Source organism: Eriocheir sinensis, chromosome 22, assembly GCF_024679095.1.
Source record: "Eriocheir sinensis breed Jianghai 21 chromosome 22, ASM2467909v1, whole genome shotgun sequence".
Taxonomy (NCBI): domain Eukaryota; kingdom Metazoa; phylum Arthropoda; class Malacostraca; order Decapoda; family Varunidae; genus Eriocheir; species Eriocheir sinensis.
This window is the reverse complement of record NC_066530.1, coordinates 1,221,327-1,248,533: the sequence shown is the minus strand read 5'-3', so window position 1 is coordinate 1,248,533 and position 27,207 is coordinate 1,221,327. Positions and strand designations below refer to the sequence as shown.

Below are 27,207 nucleotides of genomic sequence, written 5' to 3'. Positions count from 1 at the left end.
TTTCTTCCTCGATTCCGTTTTCTTTCTTACCAACCCGTCTTCTTTCTGAACAACCCGTTTTCTTTCTCTCCAAGCCGTTTTCTTTCTCTCCAAGCCGTTTTCTTTCTCCACAACCCGTTTTCCTTATCCTCAATCCGTTCTCTCTCCCTTATTACATTTTTTTTCATTTTCAACGTTTTCTTTTCCCTCTCACACATTTTCTCTTTCTCTTTAATCCGTTTTCTTTCTTTCCAACCCGTTTTCTCTCACCACCCCATTTTCTTTCTCCCTCAACACGTTTTCTTTCATTTCCAACGTTTTCCTTTCCCTCTTAACACGTTTTCTCTTTCCCCTTAACCCGTTTTCTTTCTTTCCAACCCCTTTTCTCTCTCACCACCCCGTTTTCTTTCTCCCTCATTACGTTTTCTTTCATTTTCAACGTTTTCCTTTCCCTCATACACGTTTTCTCTTTCCCCTTAACCCGTTTTCTTTCTTTCCAACCCGTTTTCTCTCTCCCCAACCCGTTTTCTTTCTTTCCAACCCGTTTTCTCTCTCACCACCCCGTTTTCTTTTCCCTCATTCACGTTTTCTCTTTCCCGTTTTCCTTCATGTCCTAAGCCCGTTTTCTCTCCCCCTCCAGGAGTGCGCCTGGCTCCCATCTACGTGGTAATCATAGTTGCGTGCCTGCTGTTCCTGCTGGCCGCCTGCCTTGGCTGTGCGGCCGTCATCAGGTGAGTCCCCCCTCCCCCTCCCCCCTCCCCCAGGTGCTGACCCCTCCTCCTCCTCCCCCTCCCTTCTCGACAGGTGAGTGTAGCTTTGACCCTCTCTTTTTTTTTCCTCCCTTCCCCTCCCCTTCCCTTCCGTTCTTCCCTCTATTTCCGTTCCCTTCCGTCCGTTCGCTCTTCCGTACAGACATTATTTTATTGCTCTTCAGTTTAGATTTCGTATTTTCTGCATGTTTTCCCATTTTCTTCACTTTTCCCTTCCCCTTTTTCCTCTCTATCTCTTCCCCTTCCTTCCCTCTTCTTCCGTTCGCTCTTCCGTACAGACATTATTTTATTGCTTGCCATTTTAGGTTTCGTATTTTCTGCATGTTTTCCCATTTTTTTCACTTCACTTTTCATTCCCCTTTTCCTCTCTATCTCTTCCCTTCCTTCCCTCTTCTTCCGTTCGCTCTTCCGTACAGACATTATTTTATTGCTCGTCATTTTAGGTTTCGTATTTTCTGCATGTTTTCCCATTTTCTTCACTTTTCACTCCCCTTTTCCTCTCTATATCTTCCCTTCCTTCCCTCTTCTTCCGGTCGCTTTCCCCTACAGCCATTATTTTATCGCTCCTGTTTTTTTTGTTTTTTTTAGATTCATCATTTTTTTGTAGATTTTCCCTTTTTCCGCTATTCCTCCTTTCCTCCTTTCCCCTCTTTTTCCTTCCCTTTCCCACCCTCTTCTGTTTGCTTTCTCCTACAGACATTATTTTATCACTCGGTTTTAGAGTTATCATAATTTGTAGATTTTTCCCTCTTCCAACTTTTCCTACTTTTCTCCTTTCCGCTTTTTTTTCCTTCCTTTCCTTCCCTCTTCTCTTTGCTTTCTCCTAGATATCATTTTATTACTCGTTTTTAGATTTCTCATTTTTTTGTATAGTTTCCATTTCTCTTCACTTTTCCACTATTTGTTTTCCCCTTTCCCGTTTTTCCCCCGTTTTCCCCTTTCAATTCCTCTTCTTTTGTTCTCTCTTCCTTACAGACATTCTATCACCCGTTTTTTTAGATTTACTGTTTTTTTTTTTGTATAGCTTCCCTTGCTCTTCACTTCCCCCTTCATCGTCCCCTCCTTTCCCTTTTTTCTCTTCCCTCCCTTCCCTCTCCATCCGTTTCCCTTTTCTCTACAGACTTTATCACTCTTGTTTTTAGGCTTACCATTCTCTGTATATTTTCCATTTTTCTTCACTGTTCCTCTATTTGCTTTCCTCTTCACGTTCCCCTTCTTTCCCCTCTCTTGCACCCTCGTCCATTTTCCCACACAAACATAATCAAATCTTTTTATAAACTCCACTTTTCTGTATTTTTCTCCCCTTCATCTCTTTTTCCCTCTTTCCTTCACTTTCCTCTTTGCCTTAGCTGAATATTTTCCTTAACTTAAACCATCCGAAAGAAAATAAGACACAAAATTTATCTCTTTCTTATCTCCCAATTTTACCTCCATCCCCTTGCCCGCCTTTCTTTTCCTCTCTTCATTATTCAAAGCATGTTAAAACGTATTGAATACCTATTGCGTTCTTTTTTATCTTATTTCTCACCATCCCTTCTCTCTCCTTTCTTAAAACAGAGGTAAGTTTTTTATCCCTATCTCCCTTCTTGCCTCTCGTCTTTCTCTTTAAACCTCTTAGAGAAACAATAGTCATAACCTTTTTCTTAATACCCTTTTTATCTATCCTTTTCTCCTTTATAAAACTCTAAGGTAAGTTGATTATTATTTTCACTTATTCTCTTCACCCTTTCTAGTCATCCTTTCCCTTTTCTGACTCTTTCTTGGCATTTTCCTATCTCCTCTCTTCAAGGTAAGTTAGTTCTTTCTACTTATTCCTCTTCTTTACATTTTTTCCCTCCTACTGACTCCTGTTCTTCATAATCTATATCCATCCCCCTCTCTAATCTTTTCTAAAACTCAATGTTAGGTATTTCTTCCTATTCCCCTTTTTTTCACTTCTGTCTCTCAACCGACCGGAAAACACACAAATCCTACGCCTTTCTTAGCATCCTTTCTATATCTGTCCCACGCTAAAACCTTTCCATTGCAAGTATATTCTCCTATTCATCCATTTTTCCACATTTTGTCTCAACCGACCGGAAAACACTCAATTCCTACCCCTTTCTTAGCATCCTTTCAGTCTCTTTATCTCATGCTCAAACCTGTTCAATGCACGTATATCCTATTCTTCCAATTTTCCACATTTTGTCTTAACCCTCTGCAAAACACAATCCCTACCCCTTTCCTAGCGTCCTTTTTATCTCTCTGTCCTATACTAAACCCTTCTCATTGCATGCATGTCCTATTCTTCCTCCTAATCCACTTTTTGCTTCTACCAACTGGAAAAAACACACATATCCTTCTCCTTCCTTCTTACTAGCAGCCTTTCTATCTCTATCCCAAGCTAAAACCTCTCCACTGCATGTATATCAACCTATTCTTCCATTTTTCCTCATTGTCCCTCAACTAACTGGTAAAAACACCAAAGTTCTTCTCCTTCCCTCTCTTTCCCAGCATCTTTTCCGTCTCTGTTCTATACTAAGCCCTTCCTACTGCATGTATGTCCTCCTATTCTTCCTTTTATCCACTTTTCTTCTCAGCTAACTGGAAAAACACAATTCTTATCTCTTTCTTAGCATCCTTTCTCTCTATCCCATTCTATACCCTCCCCACTGCATACCTCTTCCATACCCTCTTCCACCCACGACGTAAATAAATGCCTATGTGTTGTTTTAATTAATCCAGGCTGAGTGTTAAACATCAGGGGTCTGCGCGTGTCCCTCCAACATACGATGGCAACAGTAATATACTAACTTCTTTTATTTGTACCATGACAGCAACATCGGATGGGCGGTACTTCCCAACATGTTAACTGCTTTTTGTTTTATGTTGGCCGTGGAGGAGAAGCAAAGAGTGTGAATAGAAGGAAACGGTCTAATAATACACAGTTATCTCACGCGCAGGTTGATGACGTCACACGGTTCCAGGGTTCGTCTAGAGAAAACTAAAATTAAAGGGGTAACTCGTGTGAGAAATGGAACCAAGAGTGAGACTGCTGTGTGTCGTTAGACTGTGAAAGGAAGCGTGTTGGGGTTATAGGATAGATGTTAGCAGCCTTTTGTTAGCATGTTGATTGAGGAGAAGGAAAGACTGTGAATAGGAAGGATGTGTGTTGTTAGCAAGTTGTTGATAGGTGTAAGAATATTGTGTTAGTGATAGTTTTGTACACGACGTTATCTGAATCATCACAATACTCCCTCTTGTCTCTGTTCTTTTTATTGTTCTTGTTTTTTTTTTTGTTCCTCATTTTTTTGACTTTCCTGTTGTAAGCGGGTAAGGGAGGCTGTATCGCACATTGCTCTTGCACACGAAGTTATCCAAACCAACGCAATGCTTCCCTCCTTCTTACTCTTCTCTTTCTCCTTTTTCTTCTTTTTTTACTTCTCACTTTTCCAGAATTCAGCTCCCGCCTTCCCTAATCTTTACTCCTCGTATCTCACCTTATCTCCATTCCTTGTATTGCCCTCTCTGGAAGTTGGGTTAAGTTTTTGTTTTATCTCTACCTTTGCTTTCCTCCTCTCTATCTTTCCTTCCCTCCTCTCTTTCTCCTTAAACGCACAGGAAAAAACACATCCCTTTCGTATCTCCCTTTTATCTCCCTCCTACGTAACCCTCTTGCTGATAAATGGGATTAGTTCTTGTTTTCTATCTGTCTCTTTCTTATCCTACTTTAATCTTTCTTCTTCGCCCCGTTGGAAAAACAATAACACTAATGATGATGATGATGATGATGATGATGATGATTGGCTAGGAACGAAAGAGCTCAATTAGTACGAAAGGTAAATCACGCAACCGATCTGTGTGTGTGTGTGTGTGTGTGTGTGTGTGTGTGTGTGTGTGTGTGTGTGTGTGTGTGTGTGTGTTCATCCGGCTCTCATGCTGCCAACACATAACCTCCTCCTCCTTCTCCTACTCCTCTTCCTCCTCTTCCTCCCAACATATAGACACTGGGCTCTCATGTTGGTGGTACGTTGATGCCTTAATCCTGATGTTGCTGTTGTTTAATATGTTGCCAGGGAGTCTGTGTTGGGGGGCGCGTGTGGCCGCCTCCTGAGAAAGATTATTAAGGTAGTGTTATTGGCACGTATTCTTAAACACTTCTGCCTCCCAAGTCAACTACTTACAAAGGCCAAAAAGGAGATTAGTCGGGTTCTCGTGAGTGCTTTTTCTAGGTTCACGGACCAGTAGAAGGATCAAACTACCACCAGGGTCATAAAACTACCCCTGGAAACGCCTCAAACTCACCAGGGTCACAAAACTACCCCTGGAAACGTATCAAACTCACTAGGATAAAAAAAACTACCCCTGGAAACGCCCAAAACTCACTAGGGTCACAAAACTACCCCTGGAAACGCCCCAAACTCACTAGGGTCACAAAACTACCCCTGGAAACGCCCAAAACTCACTAGGGTCACAAAACTACCCCTGGAAACGCCCAAAACTCACTAGGGTCACAAAACTACCCCTGGAAACGCCCAAAACTCACTAGGGTCACAAAACTACTCCTGGAAACGTATCAAACTCACCAGGGTCACAAAACTACCCCTGGAAACGCCCCAAACTCACCAGGGTCACAAAACTACCCCTGGAAACGTATCAAACTCACTAGGGTAACAAAACTACCCCTGGAAACGTATCAAACTCACTAGGGTCACAAAACTACCCCTGGAAACGCCCAAAACTCACTAGGGTCACAAAACTACCCCTGGAAACGTATCAAACTCACCAGGGTCACAAAACTACCCCTGGAAACGCCCCAAACTCACCAGGGTCACAAAACTACCCCTGGAAACGTATCAAACTCACCAGGGTCACAAAACTACCCCTGGAAACGTATCAAACTCACTAGGGTCACAAAACTACCCCTGGAACATCAAACTCACCAAGGTCACAAAACTACCCCTGGAAACGTATCAAACTCACCAGGGTCACAAAACTACCCCTGGAAACGTATCAAACTCACTAGGGTCACAAAACTACCCATGGAAACGGCCAAAATTCACTAGGGTCACAAAACTACCCCTGGAAACGCCCAAAACTCACTAGGGTCACAAAACTACCACTGGAAACGTCCTAAACTCACCAGGGTCACAAAACTACCCCTGGAAACGTATCAAACTCACTAGGGTCACAAAACTACCCCTGGAAACGGCCAAAACTCACTAGGGTCACAAAACTACCCCTGGAAACGCCCAAAACTCACTAGGGTCACAAAACTACCACTGGAAACGCCCAAAACTCACTAGGGTCACAAAACTACCCCTGGAAACGCCCAAAACTCAATAGGGTCACAAAACTACCCTGAAACATATCAAACTCACCAGGGTCACAAAACTACCCTGAAACATCAAACTCACAAGGGTCACAACACTACCCCTGGAAACGCCCAAAACTCAATAGGGTCACAAAACTACCCCTGGAAACGTATCAAACTCACCAGGGTCACAAAACTACCCCTGGAAACGCCCAAAACTCACTAGGGTAACAAAATTACCCCTGGAAACGTATCAAACTCACCAGGGTCACAAAATTACCCCTGGAAACGTATCAAACTCACTAGGATCACAAAACTACCACTGGAAACACCTCAAACTCACCAGGGTCACAAAACTACCCCTGGAAACGTATCAAACTCACCAGGGTCACAAAACTACCCCTGGAAACGACTCAAACTCACTAGGGTCACAAAACTACCCCTGGAAACGTATCAAACTCACCAGGGTCATAAAACTACCCCTGGAAACGTATCAAACTCACCAGGGTCACAAAACTACCCCTGGAAACGCCTCAAACTCACCAGGGTCACAAAACTACCCCTGGAAACGTATCAAACTCATCAGGGTCACAAAACTGCCCCTGGAAACGCCCCAAACTTACCAGAATCACAAAACTACCCCTGGAAACGCCCCAAACTCACCAGGGTCACAAAACTACCCCTGGAAACGCCCCAAACTCACCAGGGTCACAAAACTACCCCTGGAAACGTATCAAACTCACTAGGGTCACAAAACTACCCCTGGAAACGCCCAAAACTCACCAGGGTCACAAAACTACCCCTGGAAACGCCCCAAACTCACTAGGGTCACAAAACTACCCCTGGAAACGCCCCAAACTCACCAGGGTCACAAAACTACCCCTGGAAACGCCCCAAACTTACCAGAATCACAAAACTACCCCTGGAAACGCCCCAAACTCACCAGGGTCACAAAACGTATCAAACTCACTAGGGTCACAATACTACCCCTGGAAACGCCCGAAACTTACCAGGATCACAAAACTACCCCTGGAAACGCCCCAAAACTCACCAAGGTCACAAAACTACCCCTGGAAACGCCCCAAACTCACCAGGGTTATAAAACGTATCAAACTCACTAGGATCACAAAACTACCCCTGGAAACGCCCAAAACTCACCAGGATCACAAAACTACCCCTGGAAACGCCCAAAACTCACCAGGATCACAAAACTACCCCTGGAAACGCCCAAAACTCACCAGGATCACAAAACTACCCCTGGAAACGCATAAAACTCACCAGGATCACAAAACTACCCGCGGAAACGCCCCAACCTCCTACGAAAGCCTTCTCAAATTTGTGTACTAGGCCGCTGAAATGTTTAAGAATACGAGCCTAATAGTGTTTTGACGCCCCGCAGGTCATGTTAAATAAAGGTGATCGAGGTTAAATATTTGCTGATGCTGTGTTAATCTACCTGGCTTGTTTCACCTTTCACCTGCTGGTCTGTGCACTTGAAGGACTTTGCTATTTGTTTTCTTTATCTTTTTTTTTTTTTTTGTCTATTCTGTATTTGTTTTTCTTTATAACCTTTTGTCCTCCTTTGTCACCTCGTCCTCCTCCTCCTCCTCCTCCTCCTCCTCCTCCTCCTCTTCCTCTTCCTCCTCTTCCTCTTATTCTTACTCATTCTTCTTCTTGTTCTTCTTTTTCTCTTCTTCTCTTCTCCTTTTTCTTCTTCTTTTTTCTTCTTCTTTCTCGTCTCCTTCAACCATCATTACTACTACTACTACTACTACTACTACTACTACTACTACTACTACTACTACCACTACTACTACTACTACTACTACTACTGCCTCTTCTACTTTATTCTTCATCTTCTACCATCTTCTCGTCTCTCCTCTTCTTCCTTCCTCCTCCTCCTCCTCCTCCTCCTCCTCCTCCTCCTCCTCCTCCTCCAAGGCTTCCTCTTCCCTCCCTCCACACGTTGCCTCCTATTGTATCCTTCCACCTCATTTGCTCCACAATAAAGTCTCTCTCCACCCTTCTCTCCCTCCCTCCTCTCCCTCCCTCCCTTTCCCTCCCCCACTCTTTCTCTCTCCTTCCTTCTCTTCCCCTTTGTACCTGCTTTTCCTCCTCTCTGTCTCTTTGTCCCTCCCACCTGACCTCCTTTTCTCTCCCTCCCTCCTCCTCCTCCTCCTTCTCTCCCTTTCCTCCCTTCCTCCATATGTCTTTGAACTCCCTTTTCCCTCCGGCGTGTCTTTCCTCCCTTCTTATCTCCCTTCTTTTTTTTCTCTTCCTTTCCTTTCTCTCTATTTCTATCTTTCTTTATCTTATTTTTATTTATCTTACTCTGTTCCCCTCTTCCTCTCCCTCTTCCTTTCTCTCTTTCATGCAGTATTTTTTCATCTTTTATTCTCTCTCTCTCTCTCTCTCTCTCTCTCTCTCTCTCTCTCTCTCTCTCTCTCTCTCTCTCTCTCTCTCTCTCTCTCTCTCTCTCTCTCTCTCTCTCTCTCTCTCTCTCTCTCTCTCTCTCTCTCTCTCTCTCTCTCTCTCTCTCTCTCTCTCTCTCTCTCTCTCTCTCTCTTCCTTGACCTTATCTTGCCTCATCTCAGCCAATCATAAGCATTTTTTCCTCCTCCTCCTCCTCCTCCTCCTCCTCTTCTTCCTTCTTTATCATCTCTCCATCTTTACTTCTTCGATCCACCGACTTCTGATTTTTTTATTCTTCCTCCTCCTCCTCCTCCTCCTTTGTCTCCTCCTCATCTCCACCTCCTCCTTTTTTCGTCTTTCCTTCTCTTGCTAAACTCTTGATCCACTTCATTTTCGATTTCTCTCCCCTTTCTCCCTCTTTCCTCCATTTCTTCTCCAATCCTCCTCCACTTCCATGACTTTCCTCACCCCTTTTCACTCCACCTTCATCTTTATCCTTCTTTCCTCCTATTCCACTCCTTCACGGCCTCCTCTCCTTCTCCTTTTTCCTTCCTTTCTCATCTTTTTTTCCACTCCGTTAATTCTCAATCCAGCCTCCTCCACTTCTCCTTCCTCTTTTTTTTTTACTTATTCCCTCTCCTAACTCCACTCTTCCACCTCCTATTCCTCCTTTTCCTTTCCATTTCCTTGCCAGCCCTCACTACAGTCTCCCTCCTTCATTATTTTTATTTTCTTCTTCTTTACCCAATTCCACTCCTCCTCCTCTTCTTCCCTTAACCAACTCCTCCTCTTCCTCTTCCTCCTCTTCTACCACTCCATCAATCCTTCCTCCAGCTTCCCTCCTTCTCCACCTTCCTCCTAATCCTTCACCCTCTTCCTCCTTCTCCTCCTCTTCTACCCCTCCGTCAACCTTCCTCCAGCCTCCCTTCTCCACTCCATCCTCCCACTCCACCTTCCTCCTCCTCCTTTAACAAACTCCACTCCTCTTCCTCCACCTCCTCTTCCTCCACCTCCTCTTCTCCACCACTCCACTCCCTCCAGGCTCCCTTCACCCTTTCACTCCTTCCACTCCTCTTCCTCAACCTCCTTCACCCAACTCCATTTCTCCTCTACCTCCTCCTTCTCCTCCTCCTCTTCTCCACCACTTCACTACTCTTCCCTCCCGCCTCCCTCCACCACTCCTCCCCCCTCCTCCACCGCACACACTACCCCCGCTTTGCCATCATCCCCAGGAAGCGTATTCGACAGAAGGAGATGAGTCGCGGTCCTTACAAGATACTGTTGACCTCTTCTGACCTCACGCTCTCGTCCCGTCCCGATTCTGGCCACAAGAAGGTGGGAGATTATGTCTGCATTGCGGGATGTGTACTGTCGGTGTTGGTATGTGTAGCCTTAATAACTATATATATACTCGGTGTGTGTGTGTGTGTGTCTAGCGTAGTGCTGTGTAGTGTAGCGCTGTCTTGTGTCTGTGTATTAAGGGGAGGGGTTGGGAAGTGTGTGGGGGGGCGGGTATGTAGGTGTGGGGGGATGGGTGAATGAGTGCATGTTATCGTGTGCGTGTGTGTGTGTGTGTGTGTGTGTGTGTGTGTGTGTTTCGGGGTGGTTTGTTGGGGTTATTTTTCTCTCCTTTCTCTCTCTCCTTTCTATCCTCTCTCTCTCTCTCTCTCTCTCTCTCTCTCTCTCTCTCTCTCTCTCTCTCTCTCTCTCTCTCTCTCTCTCTCTCTCTCTCTCTCTCTCTCTCTCTCTCTCTCTCTCTCTCTCTCTCTCTCTCTCTCTCTCTCTCTCTCTCTCTCTCTCTCTCTCTCTCTCTCTCTCTCTCTCTCTCTCTCTCTCTCTCTCTCTCTCTCTCTCTCTCTCTCTCTCTCTCTCTCTCTCTCTCTCTCTCTCTCTCTCTCTCATGACTTAAAACATGGACTATTGATTCTATGCCGCGTCTTAGAGAAAACTTTGCCTTCGCTTTGTGTCGGCTCATCCCTTCCCTTCCCTTCCCTTCCCTTCCCTTCCCCTCCTTCAGCTTTCCTTCCTTCCTTCCTTCCCTTCCTTCCTCCTTCCCTTCCTTCCCTACCTTTAATTCCCTTCCTTCCTTCCTTCCTTCTCTCTCTCTATCTCTCTCTCTCTCTCTCTCTCTCTCTCTCTCTCTCTCTCTCTCTCTCTCTCTCTCTCCTTCTCTCTCTCTCTCTCTCTCTCTCTCTCTCTCTCACTATCTCTCTCTCTTCTCTCATCTCTTAAAAAAACAGATGACTAATGATTTCGCGTCTTAGAAAAACTTAAACTTTCTCTTCCTTTGTAACCGCATCCCTTCCCTTCCCTTCCCTTACCTTCCCCTCCTTCAGCTTTCCTTCCCTTCCTCTCCCCTCCCCTACCTTTCATTCCCTTCCCTTCCCTTCCCTTCCCTTCCCTTCCACTCCTTCAGCTTTCCTTCCCTTCGATTTTCTGTGTATTTCCCTCCTTCCCTTAGTTTTTTTCCTCTACTCACCTTCCCTTCCCCTCCCCTTCTCTTCCCCTCCCTTCCCTTCCCTTCCCTGCCCTTCCCTTCCCTTCCCTTTCATTTCTTCCTCTTTTCCTTCCCTTCGTTTCGTCCTCTTTCCTTGGCGTAGGTTTCTTCCTCTTCCCTTTCTTCCTTTCTCCCTTCCTTTCCTTTCCTCTCCCTTCCTTTTGTTTCCTTTCATTTCCCTTCCCTTCCCTTCCCTTTTCTTCCGTCTTTTACTTAGCTTTCTTTACATTCCCTTTCCTTGTTTTCCATTCCTTAGTTTTCCTTCTTTTCTCTTTTCTTTCTCTCTCCTTTCTTGTTTTTCCTGTCCTTTTTTTTTGTCTCCCTTTCTTCCTCTTTCCTTTCCTTATCTTCCCTTCCGTTTCCTCTCCTATCCACTCCCTTTCATTATCTATATTTTCCATCCCTTTCCTTCCCCTATTTTGCTTTTTTTAGCTTTGTTTCTCTTTCCTTCCCTTCTCTTCCCTTCTCTTTCCTTTTCTCTTATCCCCTTCTCTATCCTTCCCCCTCCTCCTCTTCCCTTCCCTTCCCTTCCCATCCCTTCGGTTCCAATACCATCTGTCTTGCATTGAGAGATAAGCTTCTTCCACGCCCTGTCTTCCCTTCCCTTGCCTTCTCTCCCCTCTCCTCTCCCCTATGATGCACTCTCCCTCCTCCTCCTCCTCCTCCTCCTCCTCCTCCTCCCCTTCCTGCTCCCCCGCCCACCAGCTTCTAGTTAAACAAAGCGAACTGAAGAGCTTGATTCAGGATTCCTCCCTCATGTCTTCCTCCCCACCCCCACCCCCTCCTCCTCCTCCTCCTCCTCCTCCCCTCGTGTCTAGTATCAATGTATCCCGGAACAGCCCGATTGTTTCCTCCTTTTTTTTCCCCGATCGCTAAAGATTTTTTCCCCCACTTTTTACAAACGTTTTTTTTTTTAGTTTTTTGTTTTTTTGTTTACGTTTGAAAATAAAAGAGAACTATGCCGTGAAGAATAGGAACCCAAAAAAGAAAAGAAATAAAGAAAAAGAGGTTGATGGGAAGTTAGGAAAAGTAAGGGAAAGGAAGGTTAGGAATATAGAAAATGGGAAAGAAAAATTAGGAATATAGAAAATGGGAAAGGAAGGTTAGGAATATAGAAAATGGGAAAGAAAGGTTAGGAATATAGAAAATGGGAAAGGAAGGTTAGGAATATAGAAAATGGGAGAGAAAGGTTAGGAATATAGAAAATGGGAAAGAAAGGTTAGGAATATAGAAAATGGGAAAGAAAGGCTAGGAATACAGAAAATGGGAGAGAATGGTTAAGAATATAGAAAATGGAAAAGAAAGGTTAGGAATATAGAAAATGGGAAAGAAAGGTTAGGAATATAGAAAATGGGAGAGAAAGGTTAGGAATATAGAAAATGGGAGAGAAAGGTTAGGAATATAGAAAATGGGACACAGATTAGGGAAGTGATTGAAGGGTAACTGTTTTTATTTGTTGATCAGTGTCACAATAGATAGATTTCTGGTTAGGCCTATCTTAGATCTACATAGCTTTCCCCTCCTCCTCCTCCTCCTCCTCCTCCTCTCTCCCTCCTCAGCCATCTCTCCCCCTTCTCCTCCTCCTCCTCCTTTCCCCTCTTCTCACTTTCATCCAGTTTCCCCTTTATTACTTCCATTTTCTTTCGTCTTCACTTCCTATCTCCTCTTTCCCCTTCCTCCTCCTCCTCTTTTTTTTTCCTTCTTTATGCATCTCCCATTCTCCTCCTCCTTTCCCCTCTTTCAATTCTTTATCTTCCTTTCCTTCTCTTTCGTATCTGCTTCCTATCTTTCATTTTCCCCTCTTCTGCCTTTCCTTCCTCCTCCTCCTCCTTTTTTCTCCTCTTGAAGTATCTCCCTTCGCCTCATTTCTCCTCTTCTCGCATTTTTTCTTCTCCATTCTCTCTCTTTCGTATTTGCTTTCTCTCTTTCATTTTCTCCTCTGTTTCCTTTCTCCTCCTCCTCCTCATCATCATCATCATCCTTTTTTCTCCTCTTCAAGTATCTCCCTTCGCCTCATTTCCCCTCTTCTCTCTCGCCTTTTTTCTTCTCCATTTTCTCTTTCATTTTCTCCTCTTCTGTCGTTTCCTTTCTCCTCCTCCTCATCATCCCCCTTCTCCTCCTCCCTTCATGCTTCTCCCCTCCTCCTCCTTCTCACGTTTCCCTCTTCCCCTCCTTCCTCCCCTCCTCTGTCGTATCCTCTTCCTCTCTCTCCTTTCTCCACTTAGAAAAACAGTCAGGCACTTTTCATTTCCCCTTCCTCCCCCCTCTTCCTTCTCATCTGTTTTAGTGATTTCCTTTTCCTCCTCCCTCATTTCTTCTCTCCTCCCATCCAAAAAATATACTGGTTTCTCTTGTTTCTCCCATTTTTTCCTTTCTCTTTCTGACTTTAAAAATGATAGGTCCCTCCCCTCTCTCCCCTTCTCCCGTCACCGGCCACATATCACCTGCTTTTCCCTTCTTCTCGTCAGTTAGTCAGTCAGTCAGTCAGTTAGTCAGTCAATCAGTCAGTCAATTAGTCATTCAATCAGTAAATCAGTCAGAAAGTCAGTCAGTCAGTCAATCAGTCAGTCAGTTAGTCAGTCAATCAGTAAATTAGTCAGAAAGTCAGTTAGTCAGTTAGTCAGTCAGTCAGTCAGTCATTTATTCAGTCAGTCAATCAGTTAGTCTGTCAGTCAATCAATTAGTCAGTCAGTCAATCAGTTAGTCAGTTAGTCAATCAATTAGTCAGTCAGTCAGTCAGTCAGTTAGTTGGTCAGTCAGTCAATCAGTAAATCAGTCAGTCAGTCAGTCAGTCAGTCAGTCAGTCAATTATTCAGACGCTAGAAAATTATTAAACAAAAAAATAATGGGGTTGATATCCATTTAGAATCTAATGGAAGTTTTGAATCATTAAGAAAAAAGGAAATAAAAGATGGCCAGTCAGTTTTTTTTTTTTTTTAAGAGAGGAAAAATAGCACCTAGTTAGTTCTGCTTTAAAAACTGTCACGATTTGAGCATTAAGATTAAAAATGAAAGCTGGCCAAAGTGAATTGCAAGAGAGGAAATAAAAACCCTCGTATATCATGTTTTTAAAAAGTGGTTAGTTTCCTGGGGGGTTTTTTAGGGGGAAATAAAGTAAAATCTATGGAGGGGTTTTAAAAGTATATATATTGGGCATAGTCTACGATCCCTAACCCATAAAAGTGTAGCCTCGTATGTGTGTGTGTGTGTGTGTGTGTGTGTGTGTGTGTGTGTGTGTGTATGACAGGGGAAGTCGAGGAGTCCAGCCCGGGTGTCTGTCTCTGTCTGTCTCGTCAAAGGTCAGTCAGTAAGTCGTTTTGTTAAGTCGTTGTGGTGTTTTAGCTGTTCTTGTTGTCGTCATTGTCCAGTCAACGTTATCATCGGCTTTACTGTTGTTGTTTTTAATGCTGTTGTCGCCGTCCTTATTGGTAACTGTCGCTGTTCTTGTCGTCTTGGTCGTGTTTGCTGTTGTGGTTGTCGTTATTCAGTCTTCCGTGGTCGTCGTCATCATTTTTTGTCATTATCGTCCGTCCAAATCTTGCCCAGCAGTCGTCACAAACACTATTGCCAGTTCGACGACTCTACCTTGGCCGCAACTCCACTTTGGGCATCAGCAACACTGTATTATGTCAGTGGCGGTGTTGCAATGTTTGTGTTGCACGGATGTATGCTCTGTTCATGATACCTTGGCGAATAGGCCCCGCCCACAACACCCTAACATCCACCAATAAGATCTAACCATTTTATGCATCCACGAATAAGATTTCAACCTTTCCAAGTATCCACCAATCACATGTGGCCTGAGTTGGGAAGGGGGCGTGGTTTGCGTGTGGAGTAACCAATGGTATGCTCGGATTGGGGAAAGTGGGAGGGGCCTATTTGCCAGGCTGGAGTGAATAGCGTTTAGGTATGTTGCAAATCCTTGGTGTTGCAGATTGTGTTTCGTTGTATTTCTACTTCGTATATCGCCCCCGTTGACAGAGGGTGTGTTCGTGTGTGCGTGTGTGTTGCAGGTGTGTGGTGTTGCACGTGGTGGTGGCGGTGGTGGTGGTGTTGGTTTGGTGTTGCAGGTAACTGGTGTTGTGTTGCCTCCACTACAAAACTGTGTGCGGCGAGTGTTGCCAATGTGTTTCTTTTCTCCCTGTGTGGATGTGTGTGTGTGTGTGTGTGTGTGTGTGTGTGCGTGTTAATAGAGCTGATGGTGGGAAGATTGGTAATTTCGGTGTTGATAGAGATGGCAAAATCTGTAGCGGTGTTGATGGTAATAGTAATGATGGTGGTGGTGGTGGTGGTGGTGATGGTGGTGTTATGTAGGGTGGTGTCCATAGTGCTGGTGAGGTTTTGGTGATGAAGTTACGTAATGGTGTGTGTGTGTGTGTGTGTGTGTGTGTGTGTGTGTGTGTGTGTGTGTGTGTGTGTGTGTAGTAATCCCTTTGAACCACCAATATACTACTTAAGACTAACAAAATCATTACAAAATAGTCTTAAGAAAAGGGGACAATATGTAGTTTTAACAATTCGTCTTGATTTCACATTTTTCCTCCTTTATATTTCTTTCTTAACACCAAAAAGGAACCATTAAGCATTTCCTTTCTGTACTCAACCAAACATTTATTTCCTAAACGTCTCAATTATCTCCTGTTTTTCCCTCTTTATTCATCTTTTCTTATATATTAAAGAAGTCTTCTTTATTTACCAAGTGGCTGAACCGGCGGTGTGTTCTTGGTGGTGGTGGTGGTGGTGGAGAGGGTGGTGGTTGGCCCTTTCACCTCCACACACCACCACCACCCCCACCCTCCGCTTCCTCCTGCCTCTTCCCTGCTTGCATGTGGAATGTTAAGTAGAGACCCGCCTGCTCCTGCTCCTGCTTCCGCTGATGCTGGATATGGAATGCCGCGTATTACATATTTATCTTTTTTTTCTCCTTTTTTTCCTTCCTTTCATACTTCCTTTCTTACTTTCTCCTTTTCTCATACTGAATTCGCGTTTTTAAGGGTAATTTTTCCCTTCTTCTTTTTTCCTTACTTTCATACTTCCTTTCTTATTTACTTACTCTCTCATACTGAATTGGCGTATTACGTGTATATATATTTTTCTTTCCTTTTTGGCTCTCGTTTTTCCTTTCTTTCCTGCCTTTCTTCCTCCTATCTTTCCTTCATTCCTTTCTTCCTTCCTTCCTTTCTTTCTTTCCCATACTGTATTTGCGTGTTAGTTTTGTTTTCTTTTCTTCCTCCCATCTGTTCTTCCTTTTTTTCTTTTCTTTCCTTTCTTCCTACCTTCCTTTCCCTCCCATACTGTATTTGCGTAGTAGTTTTTTTTTTTTTGTCTTTCTCTTCTTCCTTCCATCTGTTCTTCCTTTATTCTTTACTTCTTTCCTTCCTTCCGTTCTCATATTGTATTGGCGTAATAGTAGTTTTTTTTTCTTTCCCTCTGCCATCTTTCCTTCCTTCCTTCCTTCTTTATTTCCTTCTTCATATTATATTAGCAGTTTTTTTTTTTTTTTAATATTGCCACTACTTCTTCTGTGGCTACTGCTTCCACTACTACCGCCACCAGTACTATTATTATTATTATTATTATTATTATTATTATTATTATTATTATTATTATTATTATTATTATTATTATTATTGTTGTTGTTGTTGTTGTTGTTGCTATCGCTTATCTTGCTCTCCTAATATATTCTCTCTCTCTCTCTCTCTCTCTCTCTCTCTCTCTCTCTCTCTCTCTCTCTCTCTCTCTCTCTCTCTCTCTCTCTCTCTCTCTCTCTCTCTCTCTCTCTCTCTCTCTCTCTCTGTCTCTCTCTCTAATAAGATAGAGTGGCTTAGTATATATACAAGGTTAGGCTTGTCTATCTAAGTCTAAGAGGTTTGCCGGCTGCCTTTTCATATCCTAAACTCACAAACATATATTTTCAAAACTATCCCTTCAGCCTCCTCTCGGGTCGTAAGCCGCTTCGTTCTCCCTATAAAACCTTGGCGTGTCTTAGGATAGGAAGCAGCCGGTTACCTTCCCAGCATAGTAGAGAGCCTGTTAGGTCGGGGTTGTGTGTGTATATATGTGTAAGGGAGATGTTGGGAAAGGCGATGTTTGGTGTTCGGGCGGGGCATCGTGTCTGGTGGAGGCTGCGCGGCTCTCAGGCGATGTAGCTTTAACTTTAACAGCTTCCTCTTCGGCATCCCTCTAAGCCATGTTTCGCTCCTGTCAGATACTCTTTAAGTCTTTTACCAGTCCTCTCTCCTGTTTCATCTGCTTACAGTCCCTTCTCAGTCCTCTTCAGCCCTTTTCAGATCCTTTTTCATGAGCTCCTTTACTGTTCTGTTATTTATTTTAGTCCTTCTCTCTCCTCTCAGTCCATTTATTTTCAGTCCCCTTTTCACACCCCCTTTCAGTCCTTTTCTACTCTCCTCTCTTAGTTCACTCATATCCACTCCCTTCCCAGCATCATCACTCCCAGGTCTTGTTCATCCTTCATACCCCTTTCCATTCACTTTCCCCTCTCTATACCCCTCTCAGCCCCCCTCATGCCTCTCACCGCCCTCTCTTCAGCCAATATCATCCCTCTCACACCTTTTCCACCTTCCATTCCATCTCCTATCGCTTTCTCCTCTTCAAACCTCTCTCATCCCCTTTCTCAACCCCTTTCAAATTTTCTTCTTCCACTTTCCTCTTTCTACTCCCTTCTCAACCCCCTTCTAAATTCTCTCCTACAACTTTTACCCTTCCATACCCCTTTCAACCCCTTTTAAATCCCCTCCTTCCACTTTCCCCCTTCCATACCCCTCTCAACCCCTTCCAAATCCCCTTTTTCAACCTTTCCCTCTCTAAATCCCTTTCAATCTCCCTCCAAATCCCCTCCTACCACGTTCCTCTTTCCATTCCCCTCTCGACTCCCCTTTCTCAGCACCTCCGTAGTACTCTCAGCCCTCTGCAGCCCTCTCCAGCCCCTCTCAGCCTCTCCTCACCTTTCACAGAGCAAAGAGAGCCAGTCAGCCAGGCATGATGGTGGTGGTGGTGGTGGTGGTAGTGGTGGTGGTGGTGGGGGTGTTTTTAAAGAGGACCTGAAATTAGACACCCCCTCCACCTCTCCCCTCTCCTCCAACCTCACCTCTCCCCCCCTCCGACCGGTCTCCCCCCACCCCGGACCCCTGAACCTCGCCTCCTCCTCCTCCTCCCTCCCGCCTTGCCTCAGGGTAGCGGGGCCATCTGTTGCTTGCTGCGCCCCGCCATGCCTCGCCCCAGGGCCCAGGACACCCCCCCCCCGTGGCCCCCCTGGGATATTCCGCCGCGCATAAGGATGTTGCCAGACCCTCGACTTTGTGTGTGTGGCCTCATAACCCGCCTAAATAACCTTGAAATTGCTTGAAGTGGCTTGGAATTTAGCAGAGGTCACCAAAATTGTCTTAGAGAGTGTGGAAGGAGTTTTAGGAAGTCATCAAATGCATTAAAACGTCTTGAAGTTATGAAACAAACCCTCGACTACGTGTGTGAGGCCTTAACTCGCCTAAATAACCTTGAAATTGCTTGCAGTGGCTTGGAAATTAACAGAAGTAACCAAAATTGTCTTAGAGAGTGTGGAAGAAGTTTTAAGAAGTCACCAAATGGATTAAAACGTCTTGAAGTTATGAAACAAACCCTCGATTTCGTGTGTGTGGCCTCTTAAATAACCTTGAAATTGCCTAAAGTAGCTTGGAAATTAACAGAAGTAACCAAAACTGTCTTAGAGAGTGGAAGAAGTTTTAACAAGTCACCAAATGGATTAAAACGTCTTGAAGTTATATTAAGAAAGCTTCGACTCTGGGTGTGAGGTATCGTACCCCGCCTAGAGACCCTTCAAATGGCTTAAATTGAGTTAGGAATTACAGGAAGCCACAAAATACTGTCTTAAAATGTCTTGAAAATATGAAACAAACACTTGACTTTTTTTCTACAGCTAAGGCAACAGCTCAAGGGCAACAAAAAAAGGTGTAAAGAAAAAAAAGCCCGCTAATCGCTGTTCCCACAAAGACAAAAGTAATTAGTGGCCAAAAGAGAGGCCAGTTTCGGGAGTTTTTATGGCCCATTAACCCGCCTAAATGACCTTGAAATTACTTAAAGTGGCTTAGGAATTACTGAAGCCACCAAAATTGTCTTAAAGCGTTTGGAATAATTTTGAGGAAGCCACCAAATGCACTAAAAGGTCTTGGCCATATTGAAAATAACCTCAAATTTGTGTGTGTGGCCTCTTAACCCGTCTAAATATCCTTGAAATTGCTTAAAGTGGCTTAGGAATTAACGGGAGCCACTGAAATCTTAAAATCTTAATCTTAAAACGTCTTGAAGTTACGAAACAAACCGTCGACTTGGTGTGTGATGTCTCTTAGCTCGCCTACATATTCGTGAAATTGTTTAAAATTACTGGAAGCCACCAAAATTGTCTTAAAACGTGGTGGAAGTTACTTAATTTGCCTTGCAAGTTTCCAGAAGCCACAAAACTGTATTAAAACGTCTTGGTCATATTACCAGAACCTCAACTTTGAGTCTGTGGCCTTTAACTTGCCTAAATAACTATGATATTGCTTAAATTGCCTTAGAAATTTAAAAAGACACAAATTCTCTTACAACGCCATAAAGTTATGTTAATTAGCTATCAACCTTATGTGTGTGGCCTTGAAATCACTTACTATGTCTTAGAAATTAATGGAAGTCACCAGAACCGTCATAAAACGCCTTAATAAGAGATTGTTAATAAGCCATCGACTTTATGAGGGGCCCATTAATGCGCCTAAACACCCGTGAAATTGCCTACGTTGGCTTAAAATCACTCGAGGCCTCCCAGACTGTCTTGAAGGTATTGAAATCACGGCAACAAACCCTCGGCTGTGTGAGTGGCCCTAAAACACTTAAAGACACGTTAAATTTCCCAATTGGCTTAGATATTCCTAGACACCACCTACCCGTCTCTTGCAGTCTCCTTCTTGGGCCGTATTGCTAAACATTTCGTCGCCCAAGAACACGTATTTGGCAAGGCTTTCGTAGGAGTTTTGGGCATTTCCAGGGGTAGTTTTATTACCCTGGTGGTAGTTTTGCCCTTCTTCTGTACCGTGAACCTAAAGAAACAATCATTAGAACCCAATTGATCCCCTCTTTGACCTTTAGAAATAGCTGATGTGAGAAGCGAGAGTGTCTTATAATACCCCTTATGTTCGTATGTTCTTATGTTCAAACTGTCTTAAAATGTCTTGAAGTTATATTAATTAACAAACCCTCAAATTTCAGTGTGACCCCATCAACCAATCTAAATACCCGTGAAACTACCTAAATGGTCTTAAAATTACTGGACGCCCTCAAAACTGTCTTAAAACGTGTTGGAGTTATATAACAAACCATCAACTTTGTATGTGTGACCCTAGACAGTTATATTCCCCTTGAAATCACTTAATTTGGCCTAGAAAAATCTGGAAGCTTCGAAAAGTTTTAGAACGCCTTGAAGTCATTTAGCGAACCAAGGCCTTTGTGTCAGCCATAAGAAACAATAATAAAAGCCATGAATCAGCCACAAAGAATTGACAATAAAAATGACTACTCGGCCATAAGGAATAAGAAAAAAAAAGAACTAGTCATCCATAAAAAATAAAATAAGTAAAATACGTAAATAAACAAAAATAATAATAAAAACCAATAAGTGAGGGATAATAAATACTATAAATCAATAAAAATAATGATAATAATAAAAAGCAATTAGTCAGCCATAAGAAACAGAATAGATAAAATAAATAAATGAAATAATAATAAAAAGCAGTTAGTTAGCCATAAGAAACAGAATAGATAAAATAAATAAATAAAATAATAAATAAAATAATAATAAAAAACAATTAGTCAGCCATAAGAAACAGAATAGATAAAATAAATAAATAAAATAATAATAAAAAACAATTAGTCAGCCATAAGAAACAGAATAGATAAAATAAATAAATAAAATAATAAATAAAATAATAATAAAAAACAATTAGTCAGCCATAAGAAACAGAATAGATAAAATAGATAAATAAAATAATAAATAAAATAATAATAAAAAACAATTAGTCAGCCATAAGAAACAGAATAAAAAAATATCAATAAAAATCAGTTAGTCAGTCAAGAAATAAAACAAATAAAATGGATAAACAAATAAAGATAATAAAAATAAATTACTCAACAATAAGAAATAAGTAAAATAAATAAGAACTAACATGAACATAATAAAAAAATAGATTAATAAAAATGATAATTAAAACGCAATGCCTCACCTATGAAAAAAAATTAAAAAAAATAAATAGACTCCGCCATAAGACAGAAAAAGTAAAAAAATAATAATCAATAAGAGTCATAACCACTCCGCCTGACCCCACCATCTCATATTTTCGTTTTCTTTAAGCCTTCGCAGGAAAGTCTATGTTATTTTTGTCCACGGGGGATTAAAACAACAGGTCGTTTATGCATTTTATTTTTCATTCTTTTTTTTTTTCGTGTTAAAACTTTGAACGATTAAAACTATCTCACTGACCCCCCTCTCCCCCCTCCCACCTCTACCCCCCTCTCTCCCCCATTACCTCGGACGTGTATGAGAGAGAGAGAGAGAGAGAGAGAGAGAGAGAGAGAGAGTGTGAATGAAAGAATTAAAAAAAAGAAGGAATATAAAGAAGAGTGAATGAAAGAATGAAAAAAAGGAAGAAATATAAAGTGGAGTGAATGAAAGAATGAAAAAAAGGAAGAAATATAAAGTGGAGTGAATGAAAGAATGAAAAAAAGGAAGAAATATAAAGTGGAGTGAATGAAAGAATGAAAAAAAAGGAAGAAATATAAAGTGGAGTGAATGAAAGAATGAAAAAAGAAAGAATGAAAAAAAAGGAAGAAATATAAAGTGGAGTGAATGAAAGAATGAAAAAAAGGAAGAAATATAAAGTGGAGTGAATGAAAGAATGAAAAAAAAGGAAGAAATATAAAGTGGAGTGAATGAAAGAATGAAAAAAAGGAAGAAATATAAAGTGGAGTGAATGAAAGAATGAAAAAAAAGGAAGAAATAAGAAGGAGAGTGAATGAAAGAATGAAAAAAAGGAAGAAATAAGAAGGAGAGTGAATGAAAGAATGAAAAAAGGAAGGAATATAAAAGAAAGAGAAAGAAAAGCAAGGAAAAAAAGACAGTACACAGATAGACAGATAGAGACAGACAAACACAGACAGACAGAAACAGTGAACAGACAGATAGACAGTGACTGAAAGAATGAAAAATGAGAGAAATATAAAGAAAGAAAAAAGAAAAAAAAAGGAAAAAGAAAGAAAACAAGAGCGATAGAGTGTTAAACCTGATGCATATTCGAGAGAGAGAGAGAGAGAGAGACGTACATACAGACAGACAGACAGACAGACAGACAGACAGACATACAGACAGACAGGCAGACAAAATGGAAACGAAATAAATGAAAGAGGAAAAAGAGAGAGAAAAGAAGAAAGAAAGCGTTAAAACCTAATGTATATTCAAAGAGAGAGTGGTGAGTGGTGAGTGAGTGGTGGAGTGGTGAGTGAGTGAGTGAGTGAGTGAGTGAGTGAGTGAGTGAGTGAGTGAGTGTGTGTGTGTGTGTGTGTGTGTGTGTGTGTGTGTGTGTGTGTGTGTTACCTGCCCTGCCCCGGTAATTAACGCTCCTCTCCAGGGTAACAATTAAGCTTGAAGCAGAAATAACAATATAATTCCTAAACAAATAATTGCACTCTACATAATATTCAGCGCCAACATATATTCCATTACGCGGGTGTGTACGAGCATTTGTACTAAATTAATCTGTGTACATTTAATTGTTTAGTAAAAAGGAGTTCGTATATTCTTTTTTTTTCGGTAATTCGTGCACGTGATGATAAAATGATTGTTTGAAAATGGCTGAAAATGGTTTTAAATTATTTGTTATGGCTAGTAATGGCTTGCATATATAATAGTGAGAATAGAAGTTACATGAAATTTGCCTAATGTGGTTACTAACGATTTGGAACCCACTTAAGTATGGCTAGAAATGACTTGACAATGGCTTAATATGGCTAGAAATGCTAAAAATTACTATGGCTACAATCTGCTGAAAAATACTTGCTATAACTAATAACGGCTTGAAGATTACTTACCATGGCTAGAAATGACTTGAGAATTACTTACTATGGCTAGAAATGGCATCAAAATTACTTACTATGGCTAGAAATTACTTGAGAATTACTTACTATGGCTAGAAATGGCTTCAAAATTACTTACTATGGCTAAAAATGGCTTGAAAATTATTATGGCTAAAAATGGCTTGAAAATTACTTACTTTGGCTAAAAATGGCTTGAAAATTACTTACTATGGCTAAAAATGGCTTGAAAATTACTTACTATGGCTAAAAATGGCTTGAAAATTACTTACTTTGGCTAAAAATGGCTTGAAAATTACCTACTATGGCTAAAAATGGCTTGAAAATGACTTACTATGGCTAAAAATGGCTTGAAAATTACCTACTATGGCTAAAAATGGCTTGAAAATGACTTACTATGGCTAAAAATGGCTTGAAAATTACCTACTATGGCTAAAAATGGCTTGAAAATTACTTACTATGGATAAAAAATGACTTGAAAATTACTTACTTTGGCTAAACATGGCTTGAAAATTACTTACTATGGTTAAAATGACTTGAAAATTACTTAATGTGGCTAAAATGGCTTGAAAATTACATACTATAGTTAAAATGGCTTGAAAAGTACTTACTATAGTTAAAATGGCTTGAAAATTACTTACTATAGTTAAAATGGCTTGAAAATTACATACTATAGTTAAAATGGCTTGAAAAGTACTTACTATAGTTAAAATGGCTTGAAAAGTACTTACTATAGTTAAAATGGCTTGAAAATTACTTACTATAGTTAAAATGGCTTGAAAATTACATACTATAGTTAAAATGGCTTGAAAAGTACTTACTATAGTTAAAATGGCTTGAAAATTACTTACTAAGGCTAAAAATGGCTTAAAAATTATTTACTATGGCTAAAAATGACTTGAAAATTATTTACTTTGGCTAAAAATGGCTTGAAAATTACTTACTATGGATAAAAAATGACTTGAAAATTACTTACTTTGGCTAAAAATGGCTTGAAAATTACTTACTATGGATAAAAAATGACTTGAAAATTACTTACTTTGGCTAAACATGGCTTGAAAATTACTTACTATGGTTAAAATGACTTGAAAATTATTTACTTTGGCTAAAAATGGCTTGAAAATTACTTACTATGGCTAAAAATGGCTTGAAAACTACTTACTATGGTTAAAATGGCTTGAAAATTAATTAATGTGGCTAAAATGGCTTGAAAATTACTTACTGTGGCTAAAAATGGCTTTAAAATTACTTATTATGGCTAAAAATGGCTATAAAATTAATTACTATGGCTAAAAATGGCTTGAAAATTACTTACTATGGCTAAAAATGGCTTGAAAATTACTTACTATGGCTAAAAATGGCTTGAAAATTATTTACTATGGTTAAAATGGCTTGAAAATTACTTACTATGGCTAAAAATGGCTTGAAAATTACTTACTATGGCTAAAAATGGCTTGAAAATTACTTACTATGGTTAAAATGGCTTGAAAATTACTTACTATGGTTAAAATGGCTTGAAAATTACTTACTATGGTTAAAATGGCTTGAAAATTACTTACTATAGTTAAAAATGGCTTGAAAATTACTTACTTTGGCTAAAAATGGCTTGAAAATTACTTACTATTGTTAAAATGGCTTGAAAATTAATTAATGTGGCTAAAAATGGCTTGAAAATTACTTACTTTGGCTAAAAATGGCTTGAAAATTACTTACTATGGCTAAAAATGGCTTGAAAATTACTTACTATGGCTAAAAATGGCTTGAAAATTACTTACTATGGCTAAAAATGGCTTGAAAATTACTTACTATGACTAATATGACTCGAAAATTACTTACTGTTGCTAAAATGGCTTGAAAATTACTTACTATGGTTAAAAATGGCTTGAAAATTACTTACTATGGCTAAAAATGGCTTGAAAATTACTTACTATGGTTAAAAATGGCTTGAAAATTACTTACTATGGCTAAAAATGGCTTGAAAATTACTTACTATGGCTAATATGACTCGAAAATTACTTACTGTTGCTAAAATGGCTTGAAAATTACTTACTATGGCTAATATGACTCCAAAATTACTTACTATGGCTAAAAATGGCTTGAAAATTACTTACTATGGCTAATATGACTCGAAAATTACTTACTGTTGCTAAAATGGCTTGAAAATTACTTACTATGGCTAATATGACTCGAAAATTACTTACTGTTGCTAAAATGGCTTGAAAATTACTTACTATGGCTAATATGACTCCAAAATTACTTACTATGGCTAAAAATGGCTTGAAAATTACTTACTATGGCTAATATGACTCGAAAATTACTTACTGTTGCTAAAATGGCTTGAAAATTACTTACTATGGCTAATATGACTCGAAAATTACTTACTGTTGCTAAAATGGCTTGAAAATTACTTACTATGGCTAATATGACTCGAAAATTACTTACTGTTGCTAAAAAGGGCTTAAAAATTACTATATGTGAAAGAGCCTTGAAAATTACCTACTATGGCTAAAACGGTTTGATGGTTACTCATTACAGCTTCAGAGTTATGAATATTACAGAAGCCGGTTGGAACATTAATTAATAAGGCCTGTTTAATTGATCATCTGTATATATATTTATCTAATTTATTTGTATATATATAATCAGTTAATTCGAAGGTAATGTGTATAGTATTTTTTTCCTGTTTCGTTTAATTGAATATAAAGTGCATGGTTTTTGTTTTATAGTAATGTTAAAAGTGTATGGTTTGTTTGTTTGTTCTCTCTCTCTCTCTCTCTCTCTCTCTCTCTCTCTCTCTCTCTCTCTCTCTCTCTCTCTCTCTCTCTCTCTCTCTCTCTCTGTCTTGTTTTATTTTTGTTTCTGTTATTTTCTGTTTTTATTATTTATTTTTTCTTACTCGAATGTTCTCCCGCGGTTGTCTTTTTTTCTTTTTCGTCTTTTTTTCTCATATTCCTTTTATTTCTTGTTCGTTTTTCTGTTGTCTTTAATATGTATTCGTACTTCCACTATATTATCTTTTTTTGTTGCGTTTTTCTCTCCAATTTTATTTCATTTTATTCTTCCTCTTTTTCTCTTATTGCTTCTTTTTCTTGTTATTCTTTCTTTTTAATCACTTTTTCCTTCTCTTTTTCCCTTGTTGTCTTCTTTTTCTCCTTTTTTTTCTTTCCTTTCAATCGCATTCTCCTCTTCTGTTTTATTTTATTGCTTCTTTTTCTTGTTATTCTTTCTTTTTAATCACTTTTTCCTTCTCTTTTTCCCTTGTATTTTTTTCTCCTTTTTTTTCTTGCCTTTCAATCGCATTCTCCTCTTCTTTTTTTCTTTTATTGCTTCTTTTTCTTCTTATTCTTTCTTTTTAATCACTTTTTCCTTCTCTTTTTCCCTTGTATTTTTTTCTCCTTTTTTTTATTTCCTTTCAATCGCATTCTCCTCTTCTGTTTTTTTCTTTTATTGCTTCTTTTTCTTGTTATTCTTTCTTTTTAATCACTTTTTCCTTCTCTTTTTCCCTTGTTGTATTTTTTCTCCTTTTCTCTTTCCATTTAATCGCATTTTCCTCCTCGTTTCCCTTGATTACTTCTTTTCTTTTTTCTTTCTTTTATTCTCATTTTCCTACTCTTTTTTCCGTTATTGCTTATTCGTTTCTTTCTTTTCAATTGCGCTTTCCTCTTTTCCCTTATTGCCTCTTTTTTTCCTTTTTTCTTTTCTTTTACCGCATTTTCTTCCTCGTTTCCCTTATTGTCTTCTTTTTATCCTTTTTTCTTTCTTTTTAATCGCATTTTCCTTCTCGTTTTCCCTCATTGTCTTCTTTTTCAACTTTTTTTCTTTCTTTTTAATCGCACTTTCCTTCTCGTTTTCCCTCATTGCCTTTTTTCTTTTTTTTTTCTTTCTTTTTAATCGGATTCTCTTCCTCTATTTCCATATTGCCTTCTTTTACTTCTTTTTTGTTTCATTTTATCGCATTTTCCTTCTCATTTTCTCTTATTGCCTTCTTTTTCTTCTTTTTTTCTCTTTTAATCGCATTCTCCGCTTCTCCCCTATTGTCTTCTTTTCCTCCTTTTTTTTCATTTTTGTCGCATTTTCCTAATTTTTCTCCTACTGTTCTCTTGTTCTCCTTTTTTTCTTTCATT

The 27,207-nt window shown here is 40.2% G+C and overlaps 1 protein-coding gene and 1 long non-coding RNA gene across 4 annotated transcripts in view; both read left to right on the top strand.

Annotated features, from left to right (window-relative positions):
• The window catches only part of LOC127001905 (uncharacterized), a 111,638-nt gene that overhangs the window by 53,470 nt on the left and 30,961 nt on the right, over positions 1-27,207 (top strand). For 2 of the 3 annotated variants that reach the window (XM_050867139.1, XM_050867138.1), the window contains exons 7-8: positions 620-710; positions 9,687-9,834. In XM_050867139.1, coding sequence (XP_050723096.1) covers positions 620-710; positions 9,687-9,834 — 239 coding nt within the window. The remainder of the gene's footprint in view (positions 1-619; positions 711-9,686; positions 9,835-27,207) is intronic. The other variant, XM_050867140.1, reaches the window with a different exon arrangement.
• On the top strand, positions 11,062-14,660 carry LOC127001906 (uncharacterized). The gene is made up of 3 exons (XR_007755534.1): positions 11,062-11,995; positions 12,054-12,169; positions 12,257-14,660. It is a non-coding gene; the product is annotated as an uncharacterized LOC127001906 (long non-coding RNA).